Below are 25,829 nucleotides of genomic sequence, written 5' to 3' on the forward strand. Positions count from 1 at the left end.
AGAATGGTTATAACCTGTTATGCACAACTTCTCAATGCACATAAAAAGTTTAAAATACAAGTCTGCGTTTTTAAAATTCAACATTTCCCCTCATATTTATATGTAACCTAATAAAATGTCAACAAGTATGTGAATTACAAAACTCTCTATTGAATGTGTCAGTTTGTGGCTCGCATGGATACAGGGTAATAGTGACACTGTCCTCATAGCGTCAGCAAGAGGATACTCAGGCCCACTATACAAGGGTGAGCGTTATTTTTAGGATTGTGGTAGAGTGCAGTAAAAAGCCAGCAGCACCAACCACAATTCAAATCCAGTGATAAAGAATCTATCGCACCACAACTCTGCTTTTTGGTTGAACTATTTAAAAGGAGGGCAACAAATCTCCTTCTGAATAAGCCCAGAAGTTTAAATAAATCTGCAGGAACACGCTTTTAAATCAAGCGTTGTGTTTGACTTGACTGTGACTGAATAACAAAAACTAGATCTATTACACTGATATCCATGTGGTTTGATATCTCTGAACCCACCATACCAACAATAGATGGGATACAAGCATTGTCTGAAATTAACTTTCTGAGTCACAGATGAAAATACTCACTAGCCTCACACTGACTATAATAACAAAATCACTTTTGTGGTGTAAGTACATTTGTTTGAGTACATTTCATTGGGATAACATAGCATTAATTTAACAAAGGAGGCTAGGGGAAAATTTGAAGCTTTTTTCTTTAAATCAAGAATTAATTAATACAAGCCTCAATCTAATCCAGTGATCTTAAAGTGTAAGTAAGTGTAAGAAAGTAATAGGACTTACCTTGGAAAAACGACACAAAGCTCATCCACAGCATCAACAATGCGTGGTCTTCCAGGAACTTTTTCGCTACACTTTGGTGTGAGAGGATGTTAATGAAATCACTAACTAGGGGCCAGTAGGTGTTGTTCTTCAATAGTGCTTCACTGCAGTTCACCACAACATGCCGATTGTTCTCTTCATCTAAAAAAGAAAGACAGCGAGACAGGAAACACTGACAATTGGAATCAAATCGTATTTAGGAATCTACAAGAAAATAAACATAAAGAAATACATAGACATGGGTCAATGTGTTATTTAAATCAACACCTGGCTGTTATTATAACACTGCCAACAATGATAAGTGCTGCATTAAAAAAGGAGTCTATGCCAGTGCTACTGCTCAGCCTCCTAGTAGATACCTATGGTATCAATTTCAAACTCCTAGGTGACTTCCTTCTCAAGTTACCGCATTTGCAAAATTTTCAGAAAACTTGACCTCCGACCTTAACCTTGAGGTCTAGGTCACTGAGATTCAAACTTGTCTAACAACTATGGTATTAATTTTAAACTCGCCATGTTCTCACGTCATCGCACCCACAAACTTGGGTGCCCACGTCATCCACTCACCCAACAGGTAAAGATTCAAGCTCATTTTACTTGGAGCCAGCAATGAAATGAAACATCTGTGCAGGCTATACAAGCACCAAGAATGATTAAAAACATAGGGCAAAATTAGCAGCTGTTCTTTGTTCTTTAGGAAGCATTTATATTTAATTATTGCTTTAGAAAACTCAGTGGCTTCATGTAACAGATTTGCACAATTAGACATAAAAAAGGCAGCTAATGCCATCCATTATTTGTGTCATGATGGATCTTTTGACCAGGTGCATATAAAACCATTTAAATCCAAATTTCAGTTTTATTAATAAGTTCAAGACAAAAATATCAACAATGAATAACCTGGAAAATACCATTTAAAAAAAGAAAACAAAAAAAACCTTCTCATGTTTAATAATACAACCCGAGTGAGCATTTATCAAAATAGTGAGAAAACTGGCCGACTTACCCTGAAGCTCACTTTTAATAAGGCAACTCTCCATCATGTAGAGGAGGACTGTGACCATGATGTCCAGCAGCTGACACTCCTCTGTGACATGTCGAGCCAGCTCCTCGTTGCTGAACAGCTGCACACTAATGTGAACGATGCGGTTGGACATCGTATCCGACTCGTGGCTTTTCATCAGCGTTTTCATGATGAAAGCGTAATGTTGGACAAATGTTTTTGTAAAGGTGATCTGCCAGAGAGAAAGACAAGAAGCCCATAACACGATTAAGGCTTGCCTTCAAAAACTCATACATACTGAGCTTTTTTAAGCCCAGTTTGATATTGAAAAGGCATGATGAAAAGGCAATGCATGAATCCCAAAGCACAGAAGGTAAGATTCTTATATTAAACACAGGAAACATAATTTCAAATATGTGCATGTAATCCCAGCTCAAGCTTTAAACAACTGAAACATTCCAATTTCAGGCTGTGTATGGTGTAACTGGGACCAGATATCCATAATACGGTTATTTCAGGCTGTGACCACACTTCTCTGGTGTTCAAACCTTCTGTTTACGAAGGGCAACCAATCAGAAGAAAGCTGGCTTTAACGGAGGAGGAAGGAGGGGAGGAAGTTGCACCAAGGTCTAAGCTCAAAAAGGATTTTTTTCCTGTAAATCATTTACTAGAGTAGTTTTGCAAGGACAAAAATACTGAGATGCAATAAGAATTTAATAAACCATCTATTTAAAAAAAAAAAAAAAAAAAAAAAGTCTGAAATGTCTTGTGCGATTTCAACAATGCGTCAGTTGTTCCACATTCAGTTGCTGTAAACTCATAAAGAAACACCACTGTTGTAAACGTGTGGGTGCAGGTCCTTGGCTTAACAATACCACTTTGGTGTCATGCAGCAGGTTGTGGTTAATGCGTTCGTCAGCAAGAAGATGATGACGATAATTCCCATCTCTAATTTGTTCTCAATGACATGCAAACAGCTTTCTGGTGCAGAACGAAGCCAAATGAAATGACACCCTTTGGAGGCCTTTGTGGACCACTTTTAGCCTGTGAGCTGTATAACTGCTCCTGGTCTGCACCATGTCATAGGAAGGAATCCTTTAACCTCCAAGGACCTGGCGTCCACATATGTGGACATCACATTTCAGGCCCTTGTAGACCAAAATACTTAATTTTTCTGAGAGCCTGATATCCACTTACAAGGACATTATACTGCTACTGTTCTATCGAAATTTTAAACGAATATCCTCATATGTGGCTCTTATTTTTCTAAGAAACAAAAATCAGGTAAAAAAAAAAAAAAAGAAGCTGGTAATTCTTTGTTTTTACATTCATCGGGTCCCAATATGCCCAAATATCAAAGAGAAATTAAAAATGCATGCCGTGGAAGAGTTTGGGTCTTAGGAGGTTAAAATTAAGATCAGACAGGCATCTGAAAGGTGGTATGCGGCATTAATTTTTGCACATGAAAAATTGGAAAAGAAAATACCTTGTAATCTTGATCTGGCAACATGTTTAATAAGAAGGTGACCATCTTCTGAGGAAACTCGTATTTTATTGTCCAAAACAGCAACTCTTCCAGGAAGCATTTATGCTTCAGAGATTCAATAATACAAGGGTCTGAGGACAATAAAGAGACATAATGAATACACAGTTCAGCTCAGTTCAGACATTATAGTGTGAATGCCTTTCTTTTCATGCACCTTTGGTACTGCTACTCAGCTTAACCCTCTTCCTCTGACCAACAGACTGTCCTCCATCTTGATCCTCCTTGGAAGAAAACACAAAACAACATAAATTTCAAGAAGTCTGCAAATTTTCATTAAGGCATCAACTGAGCATTTTTTGACTGAGCATAAATTAGAAACAACATTAATGTTGCACAGGTCAGTGATATGGCTTTACCAGTTTTATAAAAAGAGGAATTAAAAAAACGTATTACTTAAAATAACACACATTCATTATCAGGTCAGTGTCATTTTAAGCATTAGTTTAACATACCTCTTTACATTGCTCGTCTGGACTCCCTGGTCCGCTGTTTCCTAACAAAACAAATGGACTAATTACTATTTAGCAACAGTTAGAACATATGTCACCTGTTATTATAGCACCAACAAACTTATTTATGAAATGTTTGGTCTCTTATTCACTGTACGTGCATTTATTTATACATTTTTAAAAAGTACTGCATGTGTAATATATATAAAACTTGGTAGAAAAAGAATCTAATATACGTTTATAGGAATGTGGACTCGTTTACAATACTAAAATGTATTCAAATAAAAATAATAATTAATAACAAATGGAGAGTATTATGATTTTTTTCTTTTTATCTTAAAGATGTGAAGCAGATGGATGATTATTGAAAGAAAAAAAAAAAAAACATGTCATCTTACCTAACAGGACCATCGCGCCTGCACCTCCTTCAGCCCCAACACCAACATCAGCAGCAGCACTCTGGCCTTTTTCCTCCACTGATACCAGACCTGAATTCTTCAGTGCTGACAAATACTTGTCATAGTTCTTCTTAGCATACAAATTCTCCTCTTGGCCTGCAACAGTTGAGCAGTGAGCAAGAAAACCTTCTAATTTCTTTTTTTTTTTTTGGTTCACATATATCAAGTAAAATATTTTTCACAATTAGTACATTGCTGACCTAAAATTACAAAAAAAAAAAAAAAAAAAAAATCAGTGGTAATGCTCTGTTAATTGAGCCCAAACCCTAAGCTGGATATTTACCCATGCTCAGCTCCTTGAATGCCTGCTGATTGGTCAAGATTTTTGTCAGCACAGTCCTCATTGCTCCTCCCATCTTTGTAAGCTCCTCAAGGAAGGAGATCTGAGGCTCCAGCTGTTGCAGGACTTTCTGTAGATCTCTCTCAGTTGAGGTGTCTGGTAAAATAGGATAAGAGATGCGAGACCCGTGAGACCCAGCACTCAGTGAAAGTAACTCTACGTGTAAATAGTTGTATAACACTTGTATAAGGCTTGCACAGCAGCTCATGTTTTCCATCTTATATAATATCATATCAGATGTAAACCACTGAAGTTAAAGCGAATGAAAGTGTCTGGTGTTGTACCTTTAATTGGTGACAACCACACATTAAAGTTACAGGTTCAGTTTACGTTGGTTAATAAGTATTGTACTTCATGTGTCTGTTATGACTGTTTTCACCTGGTTCAACATATCCATCTCTCAGATACTGTATGATACACAGGATAAAGCGGGGAAGAACCATCTCAGACATCAAGAGCAGGTCTCTGGGAATTAAGGGGATATTTTCCCCAGTTCTCAACCGATGCCTTCGACAAAACCTGTCAGGGGAAAGGAAATGTTTTTTTAAAACAGTGTCACACAGAAAGGTACATTTGACCGCTCCTGCTGTTCCTTCATGTGCACTAAAAGAAGATAAAGTTGGTCAAGAAACTGTTAGCATGTTTTAATTATCAGGTAGAAATTGAGTACAATTTGCATTCAGCTTCTGAAACAGCCCAGAGGTCTGAGCAGAAGAGTTTTCCTTTTGGTTTATTTCATGAATATATTGTTGTGATATTTACTGGATTGGGCTTTGGGTAATAATGGTTGATTGAAGTGGGAACTAAAGGGTTATTCACAGCAGCCCACACACTACCACACCTCTTTCTCATACATCATTAAATATCCATACACAAATTTTATGAGCTAATGAATCAGTATGACACAAAAACATAGTCTAACATATGAATAATTTGTTATTGAAGATCATAAGACTGTAATATTTTAAAAAAAAGGATCATCTGTTCATAACACTTAGAATTATATATCTACATTCATATAATCTGTTTATAGAGATTTCATAATCTGTAAATAACGCATGTAAAGTGCATTACTGCTCAATTCCACATATTTACAACCCTGATATATACATCACATATTTATAAAGATGTAGTCCAATCTTACTCTTTACATCATCCAAAATGACATACGTTTCTATATAATTTATGCACAAGTATGTATATGTTCACATATGTATTAGTATGTGTGTGTGTGTGTGTGTGTGTGTGTGTGTGTGTGTGTGTGTGTGTGTCAGTATAAGTACACTTTATGCACCATTTGAGGGACAATAACTATAATTTCGTTATGCTTACTTAATAGCAGTAAAGACTCTTGCATGCTGAATCTCTATATAGGTTTTTACTCAGTTACCCAGTATTTTGCTGTCCACGTAACAAACTAAATTATCATCTCATGATAATCAGGCCAACTCTGGAAGCAGGCTAATAGTTTACTACATTATTTTATCTAAACCGCGAGTGGAAATTAAGTTTTATGATTAGGAGGAAACTGTAATCAAGAACAGAGATATGATGTTGAGTCAGAGAGTAACAGAGACAGTCGCTGTTTAAACATTAAGATAAAATGATGACACTTACTTAACGATCATTCAGACTTTGACAGCAGAAAGGAGACCACAACATATCTAAAGAGCCACAGACAGAGGTACACGGAAACCTGTAGCTACACCTCCCAGTATGATCGTTGGAGTTTAGCTAGCCTAGGTAACCCTTAGCCCGTGGGTTGTATTTATAAATGACAGGAGTATCGCTAGATTGAAAAATGTTGTCCGCCTGCAACAGCATCTCATAAATTTATATGGAAACTGTCATTGACAACACACATGAGAAAATGTCACTGGCTGCGCCGGTTAGCATAGCCGGGTTAGCTAGCTCGGACTTACCCACTCTCTCGCATGACATTACTGTCTCCACAGTCACAGGCCCCACCAGCCTGGCTCCGGAACATGTTGAAATCATGGCCCGTGTGGTCTCCGTTATTGAAGCACTCAGCACACAACGACATGCACGGAGAGATGCCACAGGTCCGGCATCGATATGCCACGAAATTAGCCGTCCAAACCAAGCCGCACAGAGTCGCGTTGTCATAGGAGCGCACCGTTTTGCAGAACTCATCGAAACCTTCGCCTCCTGCAATCAGACATTTACACCAGTCAAGAGCTTCTCCGTCCGCCGCTGGTTTTTCGGGATTCAGTACAGCGTCAAGAAGCTCCTGTAGTTGCCGGACTCCGGAGCTATTGTCAGTCCGGTTTAAGTCTGCCTTCAAGTGGGCGGCAGTGGCTTTCTTGTCCCGGCGTAGCAGCGACGCCGCCATCATGCACTCTGGCTTGTTGTCCACAAATTTATTTTTGTTGTCTTGTTTCCATGTTCTCGGGTTTTCTCGCGATACGGCTGATTACGTCGTTGTTGGCTAGAGAATTTCCTGAAGTAATTTCCGCTCGTTGTACTTCATGTACTGGAAATAAATCTACACAGTATTTGACCTACTTAAACCTAGTATTGGAATTTAGGGATTTATTTTCTTTTCGTTAATTTTTTGTGGGGGTTGAGTTTTTGAATCTTTATCAGCATTATTTTTATTTTTTGTAGACACATCTAATAGGAGAGGGGAAAAACAAAAAAAAATCGCAAGAACTAACAAAAATCTAAGTGTGTAAAAAATATCTATCACATAAATTAGCTTTAAGCAATAAGACGTAAGGTACATATAATATAATATAATATAATATAATATAATATAATATAATATAATATAATATAATATAATATAATGTTATGTTAATATATGTTCAATTTTGATACGACATGAGAAGGTAAGGAGTGGTAGAAAACTTTGCAAGGGTGGTGCAGGACATGTATGATGACAGTGAGATGGTGAGAACTGCCCCTGCTTGTTTCCAGTGGTCGGGACTCTTCATGGACCATGACGTTTGCAGAATACATCGTGATCTATAGTGAGAGTATTGAGCAGGTGGAAGAGAGGGTGGAGAGGTGGAGGCCTGCTCTAGAGAGAAGATGAATAAAAGAAGTAGAAGCAAGACAGAACACATGTGTGAATGAGAGGGACATAGGTGTAAGAATGAAGCTCCAAGGACTGGAGGTACTGAAGACAGAAGGGTTTAAATACTTAGGGTCAACCATCCAAAACAATGGACAGTGCACAAGAGAAGTGAAGGAGAGCGAGCTAGAGTTGTCAGAGCTGAGGTTTTCACTGTGACCGGAATAGCAAAATAGAGAGATGGTTTGGACATGTGTAGAGAAGGGATAATGGATAAAAGATGAAGACCACAGAGAGGATTCAAAGAGTGGATTCATGTAGTAAAGGAGAACATTCAGATGGTTGGGGTGACAGAACAGGATACTGGAGGTAGAAGGAGATAGAGGCAGATTATCTTTTGTGTAATCAAAAGAAGATACTACTACTACTACTAATAATAATAATAAAATACTACATGTGCAGATAACAAAAAGCACATAGAGTAACTGTCCGCACAGAGCAATCTGCGTGTCTATGTAGCAAAAAATATGTATTTTTTTTTTTTTTTTTAAAAACATTGTAAATTTTTGATAACAAAGGGAAATGACAGATTATTATAAAAGTGTGGATATTAAACTAAAAGTTTTTTTTTTTTTGTAAAACGGTTTAACAATATTGTCATCATTAATTTAATCACTAATATTATTATTAGTGTCATAAACACCATTCGCGGGTAGGAACATGTGCGCTACCACGGTTTATCGTCGGATTGTTTTGGTTGACGTGCACAGCTGCTTACCCCATGGAACTTCTTAGCTTCAGTAGAAATCATGGCTCAAATTATCCTCTCAATGTGATTTAAACTAAAGAAGGAAATTTAAATTAACCCACTGTTGCACGCAAAGTTGGGACATTAAAAGCGATGAAACTGAAGGAATTAGAAAGCTGTCTGCAGCAGGTGGACACATTTGAAGAGCCAAAAATCCTTCTTGAGCAGTATCCAACCAGTGCTCATATTGCAGGTATGACGGTAACAGTGACGATCAGTTGAGCGTGTAACAGCACATATTTTGTATTCATTATTCCCCCCCCCGCCCCCCCGCAGCATGTATGCTCTACACAATCCAGAGTACATTTGATGACATTGAGGGTAAACTCGTAGCAGACCTGGGATGTGGCTGCGGAGTCCTCAGCATCGGAGCTGCGATGCTTGACGCAGGGTGAGAGCATTGTTTATAAGTTTAACATAGCCGTGGCTTACTGTAGTCTATTCTCTGCGCTGTATCTATCCTTTTTCCTTCTTTCTGCAGTTTGTGCGTCGGCTTCGATATTGACGATGACGCTCTGGACATATTCAGAAGAAACGCAGAGGAGTTTGAGATTTCTAACGTGGATTTGATCCAGTGTGACATGTGTCGTCTGGAGCCAGAGGCGTACGCCGAAAAGTTTGACACTGTCATAATGAATCCACCATTTGGGACAAAACACAACCAAGGTGAGCGCATGCCTTAAATTTGAACGGTTTCTTTCTTTACTAATTTTGAAAATCCTCTTATAACTGAAGCACTAGAGACTTAAGCCCCCCAGCCTAACAAAATGCAAAATAACTCAAAGAAATAATACATTTAAGTTTATTCCGTGTTTATGTTATGGTAGTAAGGATTAGCGGCAACTTGTCGTTTGCACAGTTCTTTACTGTTGCAATTATATGTGCACACTACTCTCTTCACTTCATGTGTCCAGCTGTGGAGCGCTGACTGTTTAAAACCTCACTACTGTGTGTGTGTCCACAAGTAGCTGATCAGTCCATGAAGTTTAGAATGAACCAACTAGCCCCCAAACATGCTTCTTTATTTCTTTTAAACCATTTTGTGCCACAGACAGGCAGTGACGACAGTTTTGTCCACCTGAGCGTCCACTCACCAGCTGCCTAATTTGTCACATCTTTTCGGGCAGGCTGTGCATTTGTAGTCACAGGAGCATCCCTTTAACCCTTCATACAGCCCGTTACTTATTGTTCTGTTTTGTTTAAGGTATGGACATGAAGTTCCTCCGAGCTGCTTTAACCATGGCAAAGACAGCCGTTTACTCACTTCATAAAACGTCAACACGAGAAGTAAGTTCACCAGCCCCTGACAGTCTCTCAGGTCTCTGAAAGCTGATCTTTTACATCTTACTTAGCAGTTAATTTATCAATGTGACCATTAAATATGAAGCCAAAACTCACATCTCTATCTACAGTATGAATGTTGTGATGCCTGATCTGTTTTTTATGATCCCATTGCAGCACATACAAAAGAAGGCAAATGACTGGGGAGTAAAGATGGAAGTCATAGCAGGTAAGAAAAATAAGGCCAATCTTTTTTTTTCTCTTCTATTATTAAAATATTAAAATATTCACTAAATACTTTTATTAAAGAACTGCGATATGACCTGCCAGCATCTTACAAGTTCCACAAAAAGAAATCGGTAAGATTACATCAGACAGTACATGTTCTCCAGCTAAATGTGACACAGGACAGATTTCCCCCATTTTTTGGTAAATGATTTATTTGCAGTCCACATATGCAAACAACAAATTAACAAAGAAGATATTTTCAATCAGTCAATGTAGGAAAACTAACTCCACACACATTCTAGATGTCACACAGGTCTTGCAAAATAAACTAAAATCTCCTGGTGAAATTAAATTATAGTGAAAAAGTTTAAGGTGAATGCAATGCAAAACATCTTCAAAAGAGAAACATGGGTACACAAATAATATAAGAGGCACAGTATTCGGGGACATAAAAGGCTGCAAAATGATGCTTTGAACATATTTCTCCAGGTTGACATCCAGGTGGACTTCCTACGATTTTCCAAAGCTTGAAGCTTTCACTGGAATGGACTCAAGTTGTCTCTGTATTTTCCATTTTCACTGTTTGTAATAAACGTTTTCATTAAAGAAAAACTGATTTTAAGTCATAACTAAGATCCATTTTCAGTTTTGATAACTTTTGCTGCAGGACCATAATCGGGATCTTCCCGTTCTCTCTTTATAGGTGCAGCTGTTAAAGGGAAAAAACACAAACAAAAAAGAAAATACAAATTAGATAAGAAATAATCTTAACACAGACTACAATATGTTCCCAAGACTACATTTTGAAGCAGAATATTGAAGTGCAATATTTTAGCAGAAGGCGATGGAGCTTTTGAAGGGCAGGTGTGATGTGACTGAGTTCTGGTGATGATGCAAGCAGCAGAAGTCTGTAACAATTGACGTTTATGAACAAGTTGAGAGAAAGACCAAAAAGAGCTACAGTAGGTGGGTCCTAACCGAGGTGTGACCAAGGATGGCAGTACAGTCAGGTAAAAAGAGATGGATGGAGGCGAGTGTGCTTGAAAAGAATGACACCCAGAGTCTGGACCAGAAGGAAAGGAGAAACTGTTACATTTAGACAGTGGATTTGGTGCCAATGAGGAGAACCTCTATTTTATCAATTTAATTTGAGAAAATTGCAAGGATTTGATTTTCTGGAGGTAAACACATAGGACAGTGGGTGGGATGACAGCAGTAGGTTTAGTAGACCGGTAGAGTTGAATGTCATCAACATAACAACGGAAACTGATATTAAGTTTATAGAAAATAAGGATCCTTGGCCCCCAACATTTGGCCAGTGGATCAGAGACGTGGTGAGCCACATTCATCTAGAGAAGATTAAGTTCACCATCAGAGGGTGTGCTGGAAAATTCTATGCTTCCTGGCAACCATTCATTATTTATGTTGAGAATATGTAAGCCTGCGAAATGGATTCATGATTATTTTATGTTGACTCTATATAGTGGCCCATTGTCTTACACATCTATAGTTTAGTGTATATCGTGAGTATATATCACTACTTTGTTTTCTGTTTTTCACGTGAGATCTGCTATCAAAGGGAGGGAAAGGGTGGCAGCAATGTTGTGCCTTCATCTGCATGAGTTTAACTGTTAGAAAAATGACAAATGGGAAACAGATGACAAATAAAAGAGGGCCCAGGATAGATCCCTGGGGGACTCCATTAGGAACTGAAAATGAATAGGATATGAAATTTTTGAGTTGAATGAACTAAAAGCGCTAAATGATTTTGAACTTACCCTCCTCATGGTGATCATCGCTTTCAAACTTCATCTTTTTTCCTTGGTACTGAGTTCTGCCTTGATCTCTGCCACCTCTTCCCCGTCGGCCTCTTCTTCCTCTTCCACCTTTTACGACAGACAAGACTACCTTACTAAATCATATAGATGACACTGTGGAACTGTATCTTTATTGACATTAACTGATTACATTCCAATGCAGTCAACAATGTTAAACAACATGGAAATGCATCTCACCTCTGCCTCTGCACCTGCTGAATGATCCTTGTTGAGCCTCTATTATCTTCTTCATCACATCCTTCTCCTCATCTCCTTCAAGCAGCTGCCATGTGACAGTGTTGTCGTTGATTTTCAGTTCCTCTCCGTGTTCTTTTTTGGCTTTATCTAACGCTTCCTGTGCTTTCCCGTCAAACAGAAGGGTGCCCTTATCAGGAGGAGAAAAAAATAAAATATTTAAACAAATAGTATTTCTCTGAAATGAAACAGCTCTACTCATTTTCAATCCTGAGTCATGCCACCATGTTGTGTTGTGGAAAAAAAGTCTGTAAACCTGACTTCAGTTTTCTGGTTTATCAGTCTCTTTATTGTCATGCAAACATTAGAAACTTGAGGAAGACATCACCCCCTTTCTCCAAGAGACAAAATCTCTCTGTACTGTCAATGAAAACTGCTTTCTGTCCTTGGAAATTTCCTATAATTACCACAGATGTGGATATTATCATTCATCACCCCACTAGTCTAAACAACCCCAGACATCTCGTCTCTCTTGCAAGGACACAATTTCACCAGATGTCCTCAACCCGCACAAATATAAAAACACAAACACACAAAACAAATGGTTACAATTAAAACATGTTGAATTGAATTACACAAGTAAATGATGTAAGTAGATAAGGTTATACCACATGTATGAAGAAACAGATGGAGAACATACCTCTTTGGCCCCTCTTGTGAAGTCAACCCACTTTATGTGTTCGATGCCAGAGAACAATTCATGGAAGTCTTCTCTTGAAACACCTTCAAGCTCTCCTGAAAACTTCAGTAAACGTCCTGACTGCTCATCCAAAAGCAGATCCTGCAAGTAAAATGAGAAAACATCATTACAAAGCCTATTTATTCTTTAAGTGGTGCGTTCATTAGCAGAATAAGCTCACAAACACTTGGAGAGCTTACCATTTCTTTTTTCTCTGCGTGTTTCTGCTGTTGTTCCTTTTCCCTGAATAAAAAAGACAGAAGTAGGAAGGTTATTTTTCACAAAGTGTAAAATCCAGTTTTATGATTAAAGATACTAAAGAATATGTACTCACTGTTTAACTTTTGCTTTTGTCTCTGCTTTAAACTGTTTTCTCTCTTCTACCTTCTTGGCATGGTAGGCTTCCCTGGAAAAAAAAAAAAAAAAAAAAAAAAAAAAAAAAAAGAGCTGATCAATTGCATTGTTTCACACAGAGAAATTCAAAGGTTTGCAAAACCCCAGTTAAAAAAAATGCATCTCATCCAGATATATGTATGTAGTTTAGTATAATTGTAAAACTTTGTTACAGCTGTTTTCTATCCTCTGTATCCCAGAAATACCACCTGTATTTTTCTTCTGGGATAGAGTAGTTTTGTATGATTCACCAAAAAAACACCCTGTATAATCTTTGATTCTCTCGGCTTCTCTACTAATATCATTTAAATGCTGGTAAAAACTTTACAGGCTCCATGCCGGGAAACATTTACTTGTTAAAACCGACATGATCGAACGAAAAGTAGGGGTGGGGGAAAAAATCGATACTGTGTAGTATCGTGATATTTTGTTTGCTAATAATGTATCGATACAGGGACAGCAGAAATCGATATTTTGTTACAAAAAAGGTTTTTGTGCTCAGAGCATGTTGATCCTTTTTCTGAGCAAGAATCCTGACATTCCTTCACTGTCCAAATGTGTTTAACTTTTTTTTGGCAGCAATAAACATGACAGTTTACTTATTTTAATTTAAGAACATGTTTTATTTTAATTAAGTTTAAAACTTTTTTATTTGATGTAAATTTATATTTTGTTTTAATTTACTTTCAAATTTTTCAGTTGCTGAAGGGGCTGCATAGTTTTCATAAATTGCTTAGTTCAGAATAGCTATAATTGTACCAGATGGTTGTATTCAGTTAAGTTGGACTAGACTGTAATACAAACCGTTCACTTTGTCAACAATAAAACTGACTGAAATGAGAGAAAGACTGAGTGCGAGACTTTGATATTAGACAAAATGAATATTGATAAAGTTTAACTTTATGTACAGAATCTGAATATTGCAAAATATTAAAAAAAATAAAAAAATAAAAAAAAATCGCAATAATATCATATCGTGTGTTAAGTATTGTGATAATATCGTATCGTGGGATGTATGGTGATTCCCACCTCTATCATCCAGATATATGTATGTAGTTTAGTATAATTGTAAAACTTTGTTACAGCTGTTTTCTATTCTCTGTATCCCAGAAATACCACCTGTATTTTTCTTCTGGGATATAGTAGTTTTGTATGATTCACCAAAAAAAAAAAAAAAAACCCTGTGTAATCTCTGATTCTCTCGGCTTCTCTACTAATATCATTTAAATGCTGGTAAAAACTTTACAGGCTCCATGCCGGGAAGTGCACAGCAAGCTGAAACATCATCAGCAGATGTGCTGTCACATTATTCACAAGGTCAAGTACGATGGGCCTGTAAGTCTATATTGGCCCAACACACAAAACAGTTCAGTTTCTTTGTTCAATTTAAAAGATTAAAAAAAAATAAAATAGAAGTTATGCAAGCTACTTCATCCGATTTAAAGGCATCAAAGTACATATATGACACATCTGCCACACCTCTTAAATCAGTGAATTCTTTATTAAATCACTGACACCATTGATAGCTGCTAGCTAGTGCCTAAAAAGCATCACAGCCTACCTTGATAACACAAGCATCTCGTTGTCTTTGAATGATTTTATATCCGTGCGTTCTAGGAACTGCTTGGCTGACTCTTCAGTGTCAAAACAGATAAACACAGATCCCTGAAAAAACAGAAATACAAAAATTATATAAGGGAAGGTCTCCTAAAATTGAAAAAAAATATTTTTTTAAATTATATACATCTCAAGTTCTGTTTCCTGTACCTTGAACTGCCTTTGCAGGTTTCTCCTCATCTGAATGTTTACTACCGAGCCTTTGCCATTCAGCCACTCCTGAATCTCATCCAGGGATGTTTCAAGAGGGAAACCTTTCTAGATGAGGAAAAAACAAAATGTAGGGAAAACAGTAGGAATACAATCAAGGTGGAGAATAATTGTGATTTTGTCTACACAATTTATAAGAGTGTGGGTAGGCTAAAGATGTATTGCACTGTTGCATTACGCTGCATTAGTTTGAAAAAAATAAAAGTTGTCTGAATGCCACTGTGAGCACAAACAAATATTTACGCATTCTCAAAGCATTTGCATACAGTTTAAAAAAAAAAACTAAAAAAAACTAAAAAACTTGCCATGTATACAGATTTGTGTTTAAGTGCATCCTTGTATTCATCGTCCTGTTCGGGTAAGGGCTTGCTGGGAGACCTCCTGATCTTTGTCTTGTCTTCACTGATTTCCAAGAGACCAGTCTTTGACTTCTCCAGAGCTGCAATGAGGACGCTGCTGTCTGTGGTTAAAGACTTCAACCTATGAAAAGAATGCAAATCTTTCAACAAACACTCAGCTACAGGCGGCTGTAGGGCTGTGTGTTAACACTAATGATGCATGCATTCATCTGCATTATAAGGGAGAAGACCCTGCAGTTTATCTAATTGTCCCTCTTTGAATTCTCTCAGCCTGGTCATGTTATGTATGTGAGTGGGGTGGGCACTCCCATTTCAAGTAATAAAGCTCAATTAGAATGTAATTTGCTGACTCACACACTACATTACATTCTAAATATACACTTTAATAAAGGGATTACAGGAATGGATTCCTCCTGCTGTGTTAATTTGCCCTTGCTGTGGCCACTTGTGACCTGACTGCTAACAAGTGAACCTGAGGCACAGCATGAGAGCATGCTCTCATCTCATCCTGCCCATCCTGAATCATAGAAAGGGTCCAAACACACCGATTAGTCATCACTATCCTCCTTTTCTTGCCCAGCACACCCACCCCAAACAGCTATACTCAAAAGCCTACCCTTGTCCTTGTGGACTGAAGGTTGTTACTGCAGCTTCAGTATGTCATGTTGTGCTAGTATTTTTACACTAAGTGGAATAGAACTGCAGTCCATAAAAGGCTGTTTTTCACAACAATAAATATAATAAATAATATACTGGTATTAAGCTAGTTAATTGCCAATTACTGTCAGCCCTCAATCACACCTCCTTTAGTCATTACAGGTGTGGTGAAGAGAAAAAAGCCACTTCAACAATGCAGTAACCACAATGTGAACGCACATTGAAACTAACATTCACTACAGCCACAGGCACTGTCTCCTCCTATTAGCTGCACTCGCATGCTGCATTTAAAGATCCTCACACACATATATACACCAACATCCAAAATATCCAAAACTACAACCTCTAGAGGATGACAAAACGTGGGACTTGATAGGACACACTAGCAGAAATTGTCAGAGCATTTTACATCATGTGTCAGCTTTCATTTATTAATTTTCTGTGGCTAATTTCTGTGCTTTAGCAGGCTTTATGGCCAGTTTTCTGTGCTCATATTTCAACAGATAAAGCAGTGTTAGAACTGCACTGCACAGAAGGTAAGCACAGTGTTTAATGCCGAGTTGTGATAAGCATAGTTAATCTGTAATAAAAAGTGTCTAATATAAACAACCAACAAATATACCCCACAGGTATATACAATTTCACAGTGAAAGAATTTTAATTAACAAATTTACAAAGTAGATTTTAGTGCAGCGTCTCGTAATGTCAAACAACACCTTAAAAAGTGCATCTAAAATTCAGTCCTAAGTTTAGTTAGAGACCTCAGATGATGACATTTATAAATACACAATGCAATCAGCTAAAAATCTTAAGTTAAAGAGACTTCTCATCAATCAGTAAACACAAGTAAGTACATCAGTAGTACTGAATAGTAATCTAAAGATGAACAAATTGAAGATAGCGCCTGGACTTTTAAACCCCACTTATATACTTCAGAGTAGAGTTCCCCCCCTTAAAATCTCAATAAACAAAAAGCATAGGTAAATAAATGAAAGCCAAAAATAGAGACTAAAATAAAATAAATACAGTAATTATTTGACACAGAAAGCATTAAAGAGAAATAAACAAACCTGTTGAATTTAAGCATCGTCTCCAAAGTCACCCAGCCATCATCGACCTGCAGCTGCTCTTTGAGAAACCGGTCTCTTGGAAGATTGTGATCGCCAAAGTAGTACTGAGTAGGAATCATTTACAGCCAAATCAGGACCAGTTTTACCTGGTAAATACCAAATTATGAGTTTAAACTTTAAATTGGAAATACCTCGATCTGTCGCACCACTTTCCCCTCCAGTGGAGACATCTCTTCTTGACTTTCTGCCATTTTGGTTCTGCATAGAAAAAAACAAAACAAAAAGAAAGGTGTCCTACTGAGTTAGAGATTTCTCTGATGTTTACAACAAACATTTAAATAAAAATATCTTACAAGAAGAGATTTTATCCATGTTACATATGAAACAAAAAAATCGAAATGTTTTTTTCGGGGAGCTTTTTTGTATTAACTGTAAATTTGTAAAAAAAAAATTTTTTTTATAGCCCTGCGACAGACTGGCGACCTGTCCAGGGTGTACCCTGCCTCTCGCCCTATGACAGCTGGGATAGGCTCCAGCACCCCCCGCGACCCTGAAAAGGATAAGCGGAAGCGAATGGATGGATGGATGGATGTAAATTTTATATTAATGGCAGATTCCCAACATGTGGGTCGCAGCCCTCTGTTGGGATGTGAAGGTACTGCAGGTGACGTCATTCACAATATTTATCTATATTTAATAAAATTTCAATTCACTTATCTAAATTCTTGATTGTCATAAGTTTTAAAACAGACTGGACACACACACCCACACATAAGATCCTATAGGATAACTTACAATTTACGATGCACTCTTATTGGCCAAATATATTAAGATTTTGGTTTTACTAATACATTAAAGATTAAAAGGAATAAAATTTGGATTAAAAATGATTTTTCTGGAACAAATCCTAAAGAACTTTTAAATTGGGTTTTGTAATTTTGTTTATAATTGTTTATAATTTGCATGAATTACACATAAAACAAAGCTATGACACTTAAATATTTTCATTATTTTCCATTTCATTTGATTTTTGATGTACCTCTTAATTTGTTAGAAATGAATTTTTTTGAGAATCAAGTAAAAATATCTGAAGGTCAAAAACCATGAAAAACACTTGTATGACAACCTGTGAAGTCAAAAATCTAAACAATCTAAAACATGGCAAAGATTAAATTTATACAACAGGTTGTTCTAACAAATATTAGACTTTAGTACTCAAAGAGTCAACTGTTTTAAACAGAAGGTATAAAATGACTAAAAACAAAAAACTGCCAGGCTTAGGCAGCCTGAACCATGTTAATGGGAAATCGGCTTTTTCACCCTTAGAATTATTATATGTTGATATTTTATGTTTGTAAACACAGAAAGTTTTCTAGGGATGTTGCTTGACATCAGCTTATCCGCAAACCAAATAATATTTACGAACCTCCCTAGCCGACATTGATCAATGTTGTGCTGGCTGAAAGTTCAAATACAGCACGAGGAAGAGTATAAAGAAATCGGAAAAAACAAACAACACAAAGCAAAAAAATAAATAAATAAAACCCAAAACTGAAAAACAACATACAAGCAAAACGAACTAGGGAAAAAATATGATTAGCTATTGGCCACGTTGTCATATTATTAAACGCTGGTATGAGGCCTTGCTGTTGTCTGAGTTTTTGTAAATTATCTGCAAGGCCATACAGGAACCATCTTTAAGACTTGATTATAATAACCAAAGTAATAACTTAATGCAGTTACACAGTTATATGCACTATTAAATATCATTTAGTTGCTATATATTTACATTTAGATACACACCTTCAGATAGATGCCCAGTTTTAAATCTTACAAAAGGGAACCTAAACCTAAAATTGTGAGTTGTAGCACATCGCAGGACTAAACCGACGTGTTTCAGTCACCATAATTAACTACGGGCTCATCTAGCTCCACGGCTAACTTGTTAGCTTAGCTCTTTCAGTACACGGGCCACGCTTGGCATCAACACAACAAAAGCAGCTTCTCATTTGTCTATCCACGCTATCGGTACATGTTTTACTAAATTACGTGATTTGTTAGTGCGTGAATTACTTTTTTTTTTTGTAGGTAAATTAAAGTAGTCACCGCTACTCTGCTAACACTATTCTAGCTGCAGCACGCTGTTTAAACCTGCTGGAAGAAAATCCACTCTGTTCTTTAGTAACGTTATAAAACACTCCCTGGGTAACATAAAAAGCCTTAAAAATTGTTTTCACACTCTTAAAAAGTTACACTTACATAATAAGTCGCAGCTAGAAGCAGTTTAAGCTGTTCAAACCAACAGTCCCCACTTCACTGCTCGCACGTTGTGGAACTGCGTGCTACGGAGCCCACCAAGGGCCAAAAAAGACTCATGTTCGCGCAAGCTCCTCTGTGCTTGATCCCTGCAGCAGAACAACAAGAAATTTGGTCTTTTTCATTATGTATACGTGCTAATGCTTTGGAATAATTTTCTCTAGTACATATTTGGGTAATCAGAAAATTAAAATTAAGAAACTTAATTTATCAGTGCACAATGTTTAAATTCAAACTTAGCCAGAGTGCACTTTAAAATCACAAGACATTACCTTCTTATTTAAAAGTTTAAGCAAACTGATCGATGTGCATTTGTTTTTCAAACACAGGAAGATTCCCAAGCCTGAAATAAAAATAACGTAAGACTACAAATGTATCCAAAAACTTCAGTATTCTTTTTACATGTTCCTATACCTGTTAAACATTCTTATGCTTTTCATATTCGCGCTTAAAAATAGAATTTTTGTTTGTTTTTTGTTTTTGCTAAGTCACGTATTTACGCGAACAGTGTGTTAAGTTTGATACCTGGATTATAAACTGCGATGATATATCACAACCACAAGATGCCGCTGTGATTCTAATCACGGCGTTTAGTTTTTATGTGTCATTTTAAAGTTTTTGTTTTTCGTATTTATTAGGTTGTTTTTTATTGATGTGTGTACCTTTTAAAAACAATTATAGTAGGACTTCAGTTGCACCGATTGTTGTAAGAAAGGTCAGACTTTTATCAAGGCTGACATTTCATTAGCTTAAAATAATTTTGCCTCTTTCCTGACTTTGTTTTGGGAGACATCTACATTGTATTTTTATTGTTGTATGTGTGACGTAAATATCACCCACCTAAGTTTGGGAAAAGACTGATGTTATTATTATCAGTATTTTTCTCTTTTGATATCAACTTTAAAAAAATGCAATGTAGCTCGTCTTCTTTTAATTATTTGAATTTAAGATAAGATAAACCTTTATTAGTCCCACACGTGGGAAATTTGTTGTGTCACAGCAGAAAGTGAACAGTGCAAAGTTAAAGCAACAAAAATTAATAAAAACAATGGAAGAATAAAATACTGTGGAGGTGACTGTGGAGGCCCATTTGAATACAGTGAGCTCACTGTCATGTCAGGAAACCAGTTTTTCACTTTTGTGACACGGAGTGTTATCCTGCCGGAAGCAGCCATCAGAAGATGGGTAGACTGTGGTCATAAAGGGATGGACATGGTCTGCAACAATACTCAGGAAGGCTGTGGTGAATAAACAATGTTCAGTTGCTACTAAGAAGTTGAAAGTGTGCCAAAACAATATTCCCCATACTGTAAGACCCTAATCCTGAACCTTTGTTACAAGGCAGGATGGAGCCGTGCTTTCATGTTGTTTTTGCCGAATTCCTTTCATCCAAATGTTGCAGCAGAAATCAAGACTCATCAGCATTTTTCAGTCTTGTATTGTTCAAATTTTGGTGAGTCTGTTTGTACTGTAGCCTGTTTCCTGTTCTTAGCTGACAGGGGTGGCATGCAGTCTGGTCTTCTGCTGCCAAGTTAGCCCCGCTTTAAGTGGTTATTTGAGTTACTGTTGCCTTCCTATCAGCTCAAAGCAGTCTGGTCATTCTGTCTTGGATCAGTTATTTCAACTTGCGAACTGCCACTCACTGGACATCTTCTCTCTGTAAACCCTAGAGATAGCTATCTGGGAAAAACCCAGTAGATTAGCAGTTTGTGAAATGCCAACAACCCTCAACCATTCAAGGTTACTTAAATCACCTTTCATCCCCATTCAGTTTGAACTTCACGGGATCATCTTGAACATGTTTACGTGCTTAAATGCAATGAGTTGCTGCTATGTGACTGGTTATTTAATATTTGTGTTAACAAACAGTTTAACAGATATAACAAATGAAGTGCCAAATAAATTTCTTAAGTCCATAAAATTCACTGAACTCAAACAGAACTTTATTAGCATTTTAGTACTTTATTTAATCAAGGTACAACCTAGTACACCTCTACTAATAAAAGTCTATTTGTAGTGTGATTTTTAAATAATACTTATTAGATTATAAAATGTCATCTTCTCTTTTTTTCATTTCTTTTCAGTCTATTTTAAACAAACAATCAAACAAACAAAAAACGCTCAACATGAGGCCCCTGAGTTTTGTATGAAAAGCTGGTATTCATCACTATATTCACAGTTTGGCAAATAGCTTCCTAAAGGATCTGGTGCAGGCTGACATGCTGTGAGATAAATATGAAGTGTGGAATATTAGCTCTCTTCAGTGGAGTCACTGTTAGATCCATTTGGCACAAAATAATCAGTAAACAAAAATTTGTGTCACTAAACACCATAAACACAAATACAGCCATGTGACCTGGTCGGGCTGGGGAGAGTCCCCACTATCTCCCACGAGTCCAGCTCAGGGTTATATTTCTCGATGCTTTGAAGGTAAGTCCCTTTGGAGTACGAGTATCCACCTGTTACGTAAATACAACCATTTATTACCACGGCCCCACACTCCATCCTCCTCTCCTTCATCACCGATATCGGTCTCCACTCGTCTCTCTCTGTGTCGTAGCAGTCGGCAATCGTCGTCTGTCCACCCACCACATACAGCTTGTTGTTGAGAGACACAGAACACAGCCCGTACTCTGAAATGAGAGGAGTTCACCTTAGAAAACAGCATTTAATATACTCATGCTTCTGTTTGGTCTGCTTTAGCACGCATACCTGGATGGGGACTTATTGTAATGATGCTCCACTCGTTGACATCTGGTCTGTACACCTGTGTTTTTTCATAGGTGCAGCTTCCTCTGTAGCCATAATGACCTCCGGTTACATAGATTTTATCCCCCATTACACACGCAGTAGCATTTCCTACACCTTCAAAGAAAACAGAGATCATAAGCATCACTTGAACACTCCAAACTGTCTATCACGTAAAAAAGATGATACCTTAAGTATGTGTTTTATCACTTCATTCATACAAAGTTATATATATACATATACATATATATATATATATATATATATATATATATATATATATATATATATATATATATATATATATATATATGCACAGTGCAAAGGCACAGTTCACCCAAAATCAAAATTACATGTTTTTCCTCTGGCCTGTAGTGCCATTTATCCATCTGAATCTTTTTGGTGTGAGTTGTTCAGATTAGTAGATATCAGCTCTATCAGATTCTGGTTTTTCCTTAATAAAATGGAAATAACTGGCACTTGACATCTGGTTATCAAAGCACTGTTTGGAAAAACTCAGCAGCTTTCGCAGAAACTGTGGCCTAGTCGTTCAAAAATCTGCAAACCTTGTTTCAAGCAGTTTCAGTTATGAACTACTCAATTATTTGCTAAGCTATACCCCCACAGTTCATCTAACCATGCTGAAAAGCATGAGTTCGCAACAGTGTGACACTATCTAAACATTAATGGTGTCTCCTTCTGTTGAGCTGTAATGTTAGCTGCCTGCTCGCTCCCTTTGGGTGGTGGATACAATTCTTAATGTGAACTCTGTCGGCTTGTTGTTCTGTGCAGAACATATAATAAATAGCTGCTACCGTAAATGGTATGAGTCACATAAATGATTGTCAATGATACTGTTTAAAAAAAACATATAATGACATTTGATTTTAATGCTCATTCTTGAACTGAGAAACAACAAGTTCCATGTATGAACTGCTCAGGAGCTTTCAGTCAAAAATCACATGATCTTCATCAGCAGATGGTATTATGACCATGTGTTTTAAACAACAGCTTTTCATCCTATAAGAAGCCCATAAAGAACTCATACAACTCCACTAAATGGACCTTGTGGTGAAACTGCTTCCTCTGCCTTCATTTATTTATATCCTGCTCATCATTTCAGCCCTGGAGATAACACAATCCCAGTATTTCAGCATACCTTGGATCATTTTGGCCACAGGGAACCATTTCTTTTTTAACGGATCATAAAATTCGGTGTCTCGTTCTGGAGCTCCTCCCCGGTAGCCTCCGATGGCATAGATGCAGCCGTGCAACGCCACAGAGCAATGGTAGTACCTGGCTGTAATCATGGGGCAGCCCTCAGTCCATTCATCACAGTCACAGTTATAAATTGAAACAGTGTCCAGGGCCTCAACAGTGTTTGTCTTGTAGCCACCTGTCACATAGATATTTGCACCAAGTAAACTGACGCTGTAGCTCTCTCTTGCATGGTTGGGCATGTCCTTTCCTTGCACCCATGTGTTGCTGATAGGATCCCAGATGTGGACTTCACAAAGGGGGTGCCAATAGTACCCTCCAATGATATACATGTTGGCAGACATTTTTCTAGCCGCAGGTATCTCTTTTCCATTTGACCTTAAAGCCTGGATGATTATAGATTTCAATTTCCCATCATTCTTCTTTAAGTATTGTCTATACACGTCTAACGTGGTCTTAAAGTAAATCTCATCCAGATCCAGATGGATGGAATGTAGCATAATTGAAACGTGGTGTATGCGATTATCTAAGTCATGGTTTACCCATGTGGCGAGAGCATCTATCAACACTTCATCTTTCTGCACAGTGAGGCTCTGTACAGCCAAGACTTCTCTCATCTTCTCAGGGTGCAGCTCTAGAAACTCCTCCTGCTGAATGAGCTCCGGGAACCTGCTCAGCATCACTCTGCGTGCCTCCCTCTCCAGCCCAGGGCACAGGTGCAGCTCAGCGAAAGCGTGCATGCCCAGGCAGTTGTCCACATCCAGGAGGCGAATGAGAAACTCCTCACATGCTTGCTTCACAGGAACGAACTGCAGCAGGTCTGCAGCCTCCAGCAGGCTCTGTACGTTGCTCTCAGTGATGCACACCTGAGCAGTGTACACATAGTCCACCAGAGCACCCAGCACCCCGTAGTCTATGCCGCTCAGTTTGATGACGCTGTTTGATCTCTCCTTCATGTCAGCTGTGAACATGACTTTGAAATAGGAGCTGCGGGCTGACAGCAGCGCCTTGTGGCAGTGAAACACCTGCCCCGACTCGCCACACTGCAGAGCGACATCGGTAAACAGCCCGCTAATGTAGAAGTGCCTGAGCGCATCCAGGAGCTCTGCCGGATGGTCACCATCACAGAAGTCATATGTGTAGATTTCGGCTTGTTTATGTGACATGATATCTAGAAAAGAGAGATGGAGAAAGTATGTGTCTAATGTAAGCCAAACACACACACACACACACACACACACACACACACACACACACACACACACACACACACACACACACACACACACACACACACAGGGCTGGCGAACATCAAAGCAATACCGAGGCGTCACATTCCCATTTATAATTAATTGCAGTGTGACTGGTCATAGAAGAGTCTTCGCATTTACGCTTTAATCCATGTATCCAAGCAGACACACTGCTTGACTACCACTCACCCTATTTCCATGAATGACTCGAGCTTTTTTTTTTCTGTCTCTCCTTCCACACTGTCCTCAAGCTCTCCCGTCTCCACCACACATGAGCCTCAATTTAGCTCACGCAGGACAGTCGCAGGCAGGCAGCTCGATCCTATTTTGGTATTTGTGCGCAGCGTCCATAACCCCCTCCTCCTCCTCTCTTCTCCTCTCCTCTGCTCTGTAGTCTCAAACAGCGGGTCCTTGACAAAACTCCTTCAGAGGAATCACCCAACCCCACCGTTTTCTCTCAGAGTCTAAATATAACCTCCATCCATCCACAGTCTCGTGACGCGCTCACGAACGGCACATTTTCTGTGCACCCAGCAGGCGCAAACAGAATACAAATAGTATACAAATGAGCGTCGCTTTTTACTAGGGCGCAAGAAGGAGAAAGGGAAGACGACGACGAAGAAGAAGTCATTGCACTGGTCCATTCATGTGTTCACCATTCTTGGCGTTGCCATGGTATTCTGAACCCAATTCGAGTGCGGTAAAGGCTTTAGCTAATCCTAACGAGGATTAACAGCACAGGGCTGCAGAGACGGAATATGTGTTAATCTCAGCAAATCATATATAATGAAACAATATTACTGCATTAGAACTAGTAATAACAGAGCCTTTGTAAAACCTTTTTTTAAAAGACAGATTGTTTTTTGTGCCCCATAACAAGCCGCCTGGGTTTATAAAGCAACAGAGAGGCAGGTCACTGCTGTTACCTGAGAGTTTAACGCTTAATGCTGAATTAAAAGGGACCGCGGTGCAGACTGGACTCAATGCACAACTTAATGGCTAAGTGACAGAGATTTGACTGGCAACTGTTTTGCATAAATGTTCATAAAAAAGTTACCTTCCGTGAGACATGCTGATTCTTTTCTTTTTAGTCCAATGAAGGATTTTATTCATGAATTTATTCTATCGTTTAACTGTTGTTAAAATGAGCACTGCGACGGTCCCACTCAGTATTTTCTGAACGTTTAACTTATAAATCAAACGACTGATGTTGATAAAACAGCCAACTGAGGTA

The 25,829-nt window shown here is 38.1% G+C and overlaps 4 protein-coding genes across 5 annotated transcripts in view; 1 reads left to right on the forward strand and 3 right to left on the reverse strand.

Moving 5' to 3' along the window:
* Nucleotides 1-7,079, reverse strand: part of ubr3 (ubiquitin protein ligase E3 component n-recognin 3) — a 35,628-nt gene extending 28,549 nt beyond the window's left edge. Inside the window, exons 1-9 of one of the 2 annotated variants that reach the window (XM_085384006.1) lie at nt 6,575-7,079; nt 5,032-5,171; nt 4,596-4,748; nt 4,253-4,408; nt 3,858-3,898; nt 3,560-3,626; nt 3,346-3,476; nt 1,863-2,091; nt 818-997 (exon numbers count right to left, since the gene is read on the reverse strand). In XM_085384006.1, coding sequence (XP_085240132.1) covers nt 818-997; nt 1,863-2,091; nt 3,346-3,476; nt 3,560-3,626; nt 3,858-3,898; nt 4,253-4,408; nt 4,596-4,748; nt 5,032-5,171; nt 6,575-7,008 — 1,531 coding nt within the window. In that variant the 5' untranslated portion in view covers nt 7,009-7,079. The remainder of the gene's footprint in view (nt 1-817; nt 998-1,862; nt 2,092-3,345; nt 3,477-3,559; nt 3,627-3,857; nt 3,899-4,252; nt 4,409-4,595; nt 4,749-5,031; nt 5,172-6,574) is intronic. The other variant, XM_085384007.1, reaches the window with a different exon arrangement.
* Nucleotides 7,080-8,432: 1,353 nt separating this feature from the next.
* Nucleotides 8,433-10,635, forward strand: mettl5 (methyltransferase 5, N6-adenosine). Its single transcript, XM_085384645.1, has 7 exons — nt 8,433-8,690; nt 8,774-8,888; nt 8,979-9,163; nt 9,702-9,784; nt 9,956-10,007; nt 10,088-10,137; nt 10,496-10,635. The coding sequence occupies exons 1-7, from the start codon at nt 8,591-8,593 to the stop codon at nt 10,535-10,537; spliced, it is 627 nt and encodes a 208-aa protein (XP_085240771.1). The 5' UTR covers nt 8,433-8,590; the 3' UTR covers nt 10,538-10,635.
* Nucleotides 10,188-19,460, reverse strand: ssb (small RNA binding exonuclease protection factor La). The gene is made up of 12 exons (XM_085384644.1): nt 19,323-19,460; nt 17,255-17,321; nt 17,064-17,167; nt 15,283-15,457; nt 14,918-15,025; nt 14,712-14,815; nt 13,092-13,163; nt 12,958-13,000; nt 12,719-12,859; nt 12,022-12,208; nt 11,785-11,892; nt 10,188-10,715 (listed from the first exon to the last, which is right to left on the reverse strand). The coding sequence occupies exons 2-12, from the start codon at nt 17,312-17,314 to the stop codon at nt 10,636-10,638; spliced, it is 1,182 nt and encodes a 393-aa protein (XP_085240770.1). The 5' UTR covers nt 17,315-17,321; nt 19,323-19,460; the 3' UTR covers nt 10,188-10,635.
* A 1,909-nt stretch (nt 19,461-21,369) lies between these two features.
* Nucleotides 21,370-25,223, reverse strand: klhl23 (kelch-like family member 23). The gene is made up of 4 exons (XM_085384326.1): nt 24,785-25,223; nt 23,287-24,516; nt 22,092-22,244; nt 21,370-22,012 (listed from the first exon to the last, which is right to left on the reverse strand). Exons 2-4 carry the CDS (start codon nt 24,509-24,511, stop codon nt 21,702-21,704), a joined length of 1,689 nt encoding a protein of 562 aa, XP_085240452.1. The 5' UTR covers nt 24,512-24,516; nt 24,785-25,223; the 3' UTR covers nt 21,370-21,701.
* Nucleotides 25,224-25,829: the final 606 nt, after the last annotated feature.

Source organism: Rhamphochromis longiceps, linkage group LG16 (assembly GCF_057381845.1).
Source record: "Rhamphochromis longiceps isolate RC_006_pf linkage group LG16, R_longiceps_female_GT1.1, whole genome shotgun sequence".
Classification (NCBI taxonomy): Eukaryota; Metazoa; Chordata; class Actinopteri; order Cichliformes; family Cichlidae; genus Rhamphochromis; species Rhamphochromis longiceps.

Coding starts and splice junctions, on each gene's coding strand:
- mettl5 (XM_085384645.1), top strand. CDS start 8,591: ATGAAACTGAAGGAATTAGAAAGCTGTCTGCAGCAGGTGGACACATTT. Junction 8,889..8,978: donor GCTGCGATGCTTGACGCAGG/GTGAGAGCATTG, acceptor TTCTTTCTGCAG/TTTGTGCGTCGGCTTCGATA. Junction 10,008..10,087: donor AAAGATGGAAGTCATAGCAG/GTAAGAAAAATA, acceptor CTTTTATTAAAG/AACTGCGATATGACCTGCCA.
- ssb (XM_085384644.1), bottom strand. CDS start 17,314: ATGGCAGAAAGTCAAGAAGAGATGTCTCCACTGGAGGGGAAAGTGGTG. Junction 12,860..12,957: donor ACGCAGAGAAAAAAGAAATG/GTAAGCTCTCCA, acceptor TTTTACTTGCAG/GATCTGCTTTTGGATGAGCA. Junction 10,716..11,784: donor CGATGATCACCATGAGGAGG/GTAAGTTCAAAA, acceptor TCCCTTTAACAG/CTGCACCTATAAAGAGAGAA.
- klhl23 (XM_085384326.1), bottom strand. CDS start 24,511: ATGTCACATAAACAAGCCGAAATCTACACATATGACTTCTGTGATGGT. Junction 22,245..23,286: donor TGTGGCCAAAATGATCCAAG/GTATGCTGAAAT, acceptor TTTTCTTTGAAG/GTGTAGGAAATGCTACTGCG. Junction 22,013..22,091: donor TACAATAAGTCCCCATCCAG/GTATGCGTGCTA, acceptor CTCTCATTTCAG/AGTACGGGCTGTGTTCTGTG.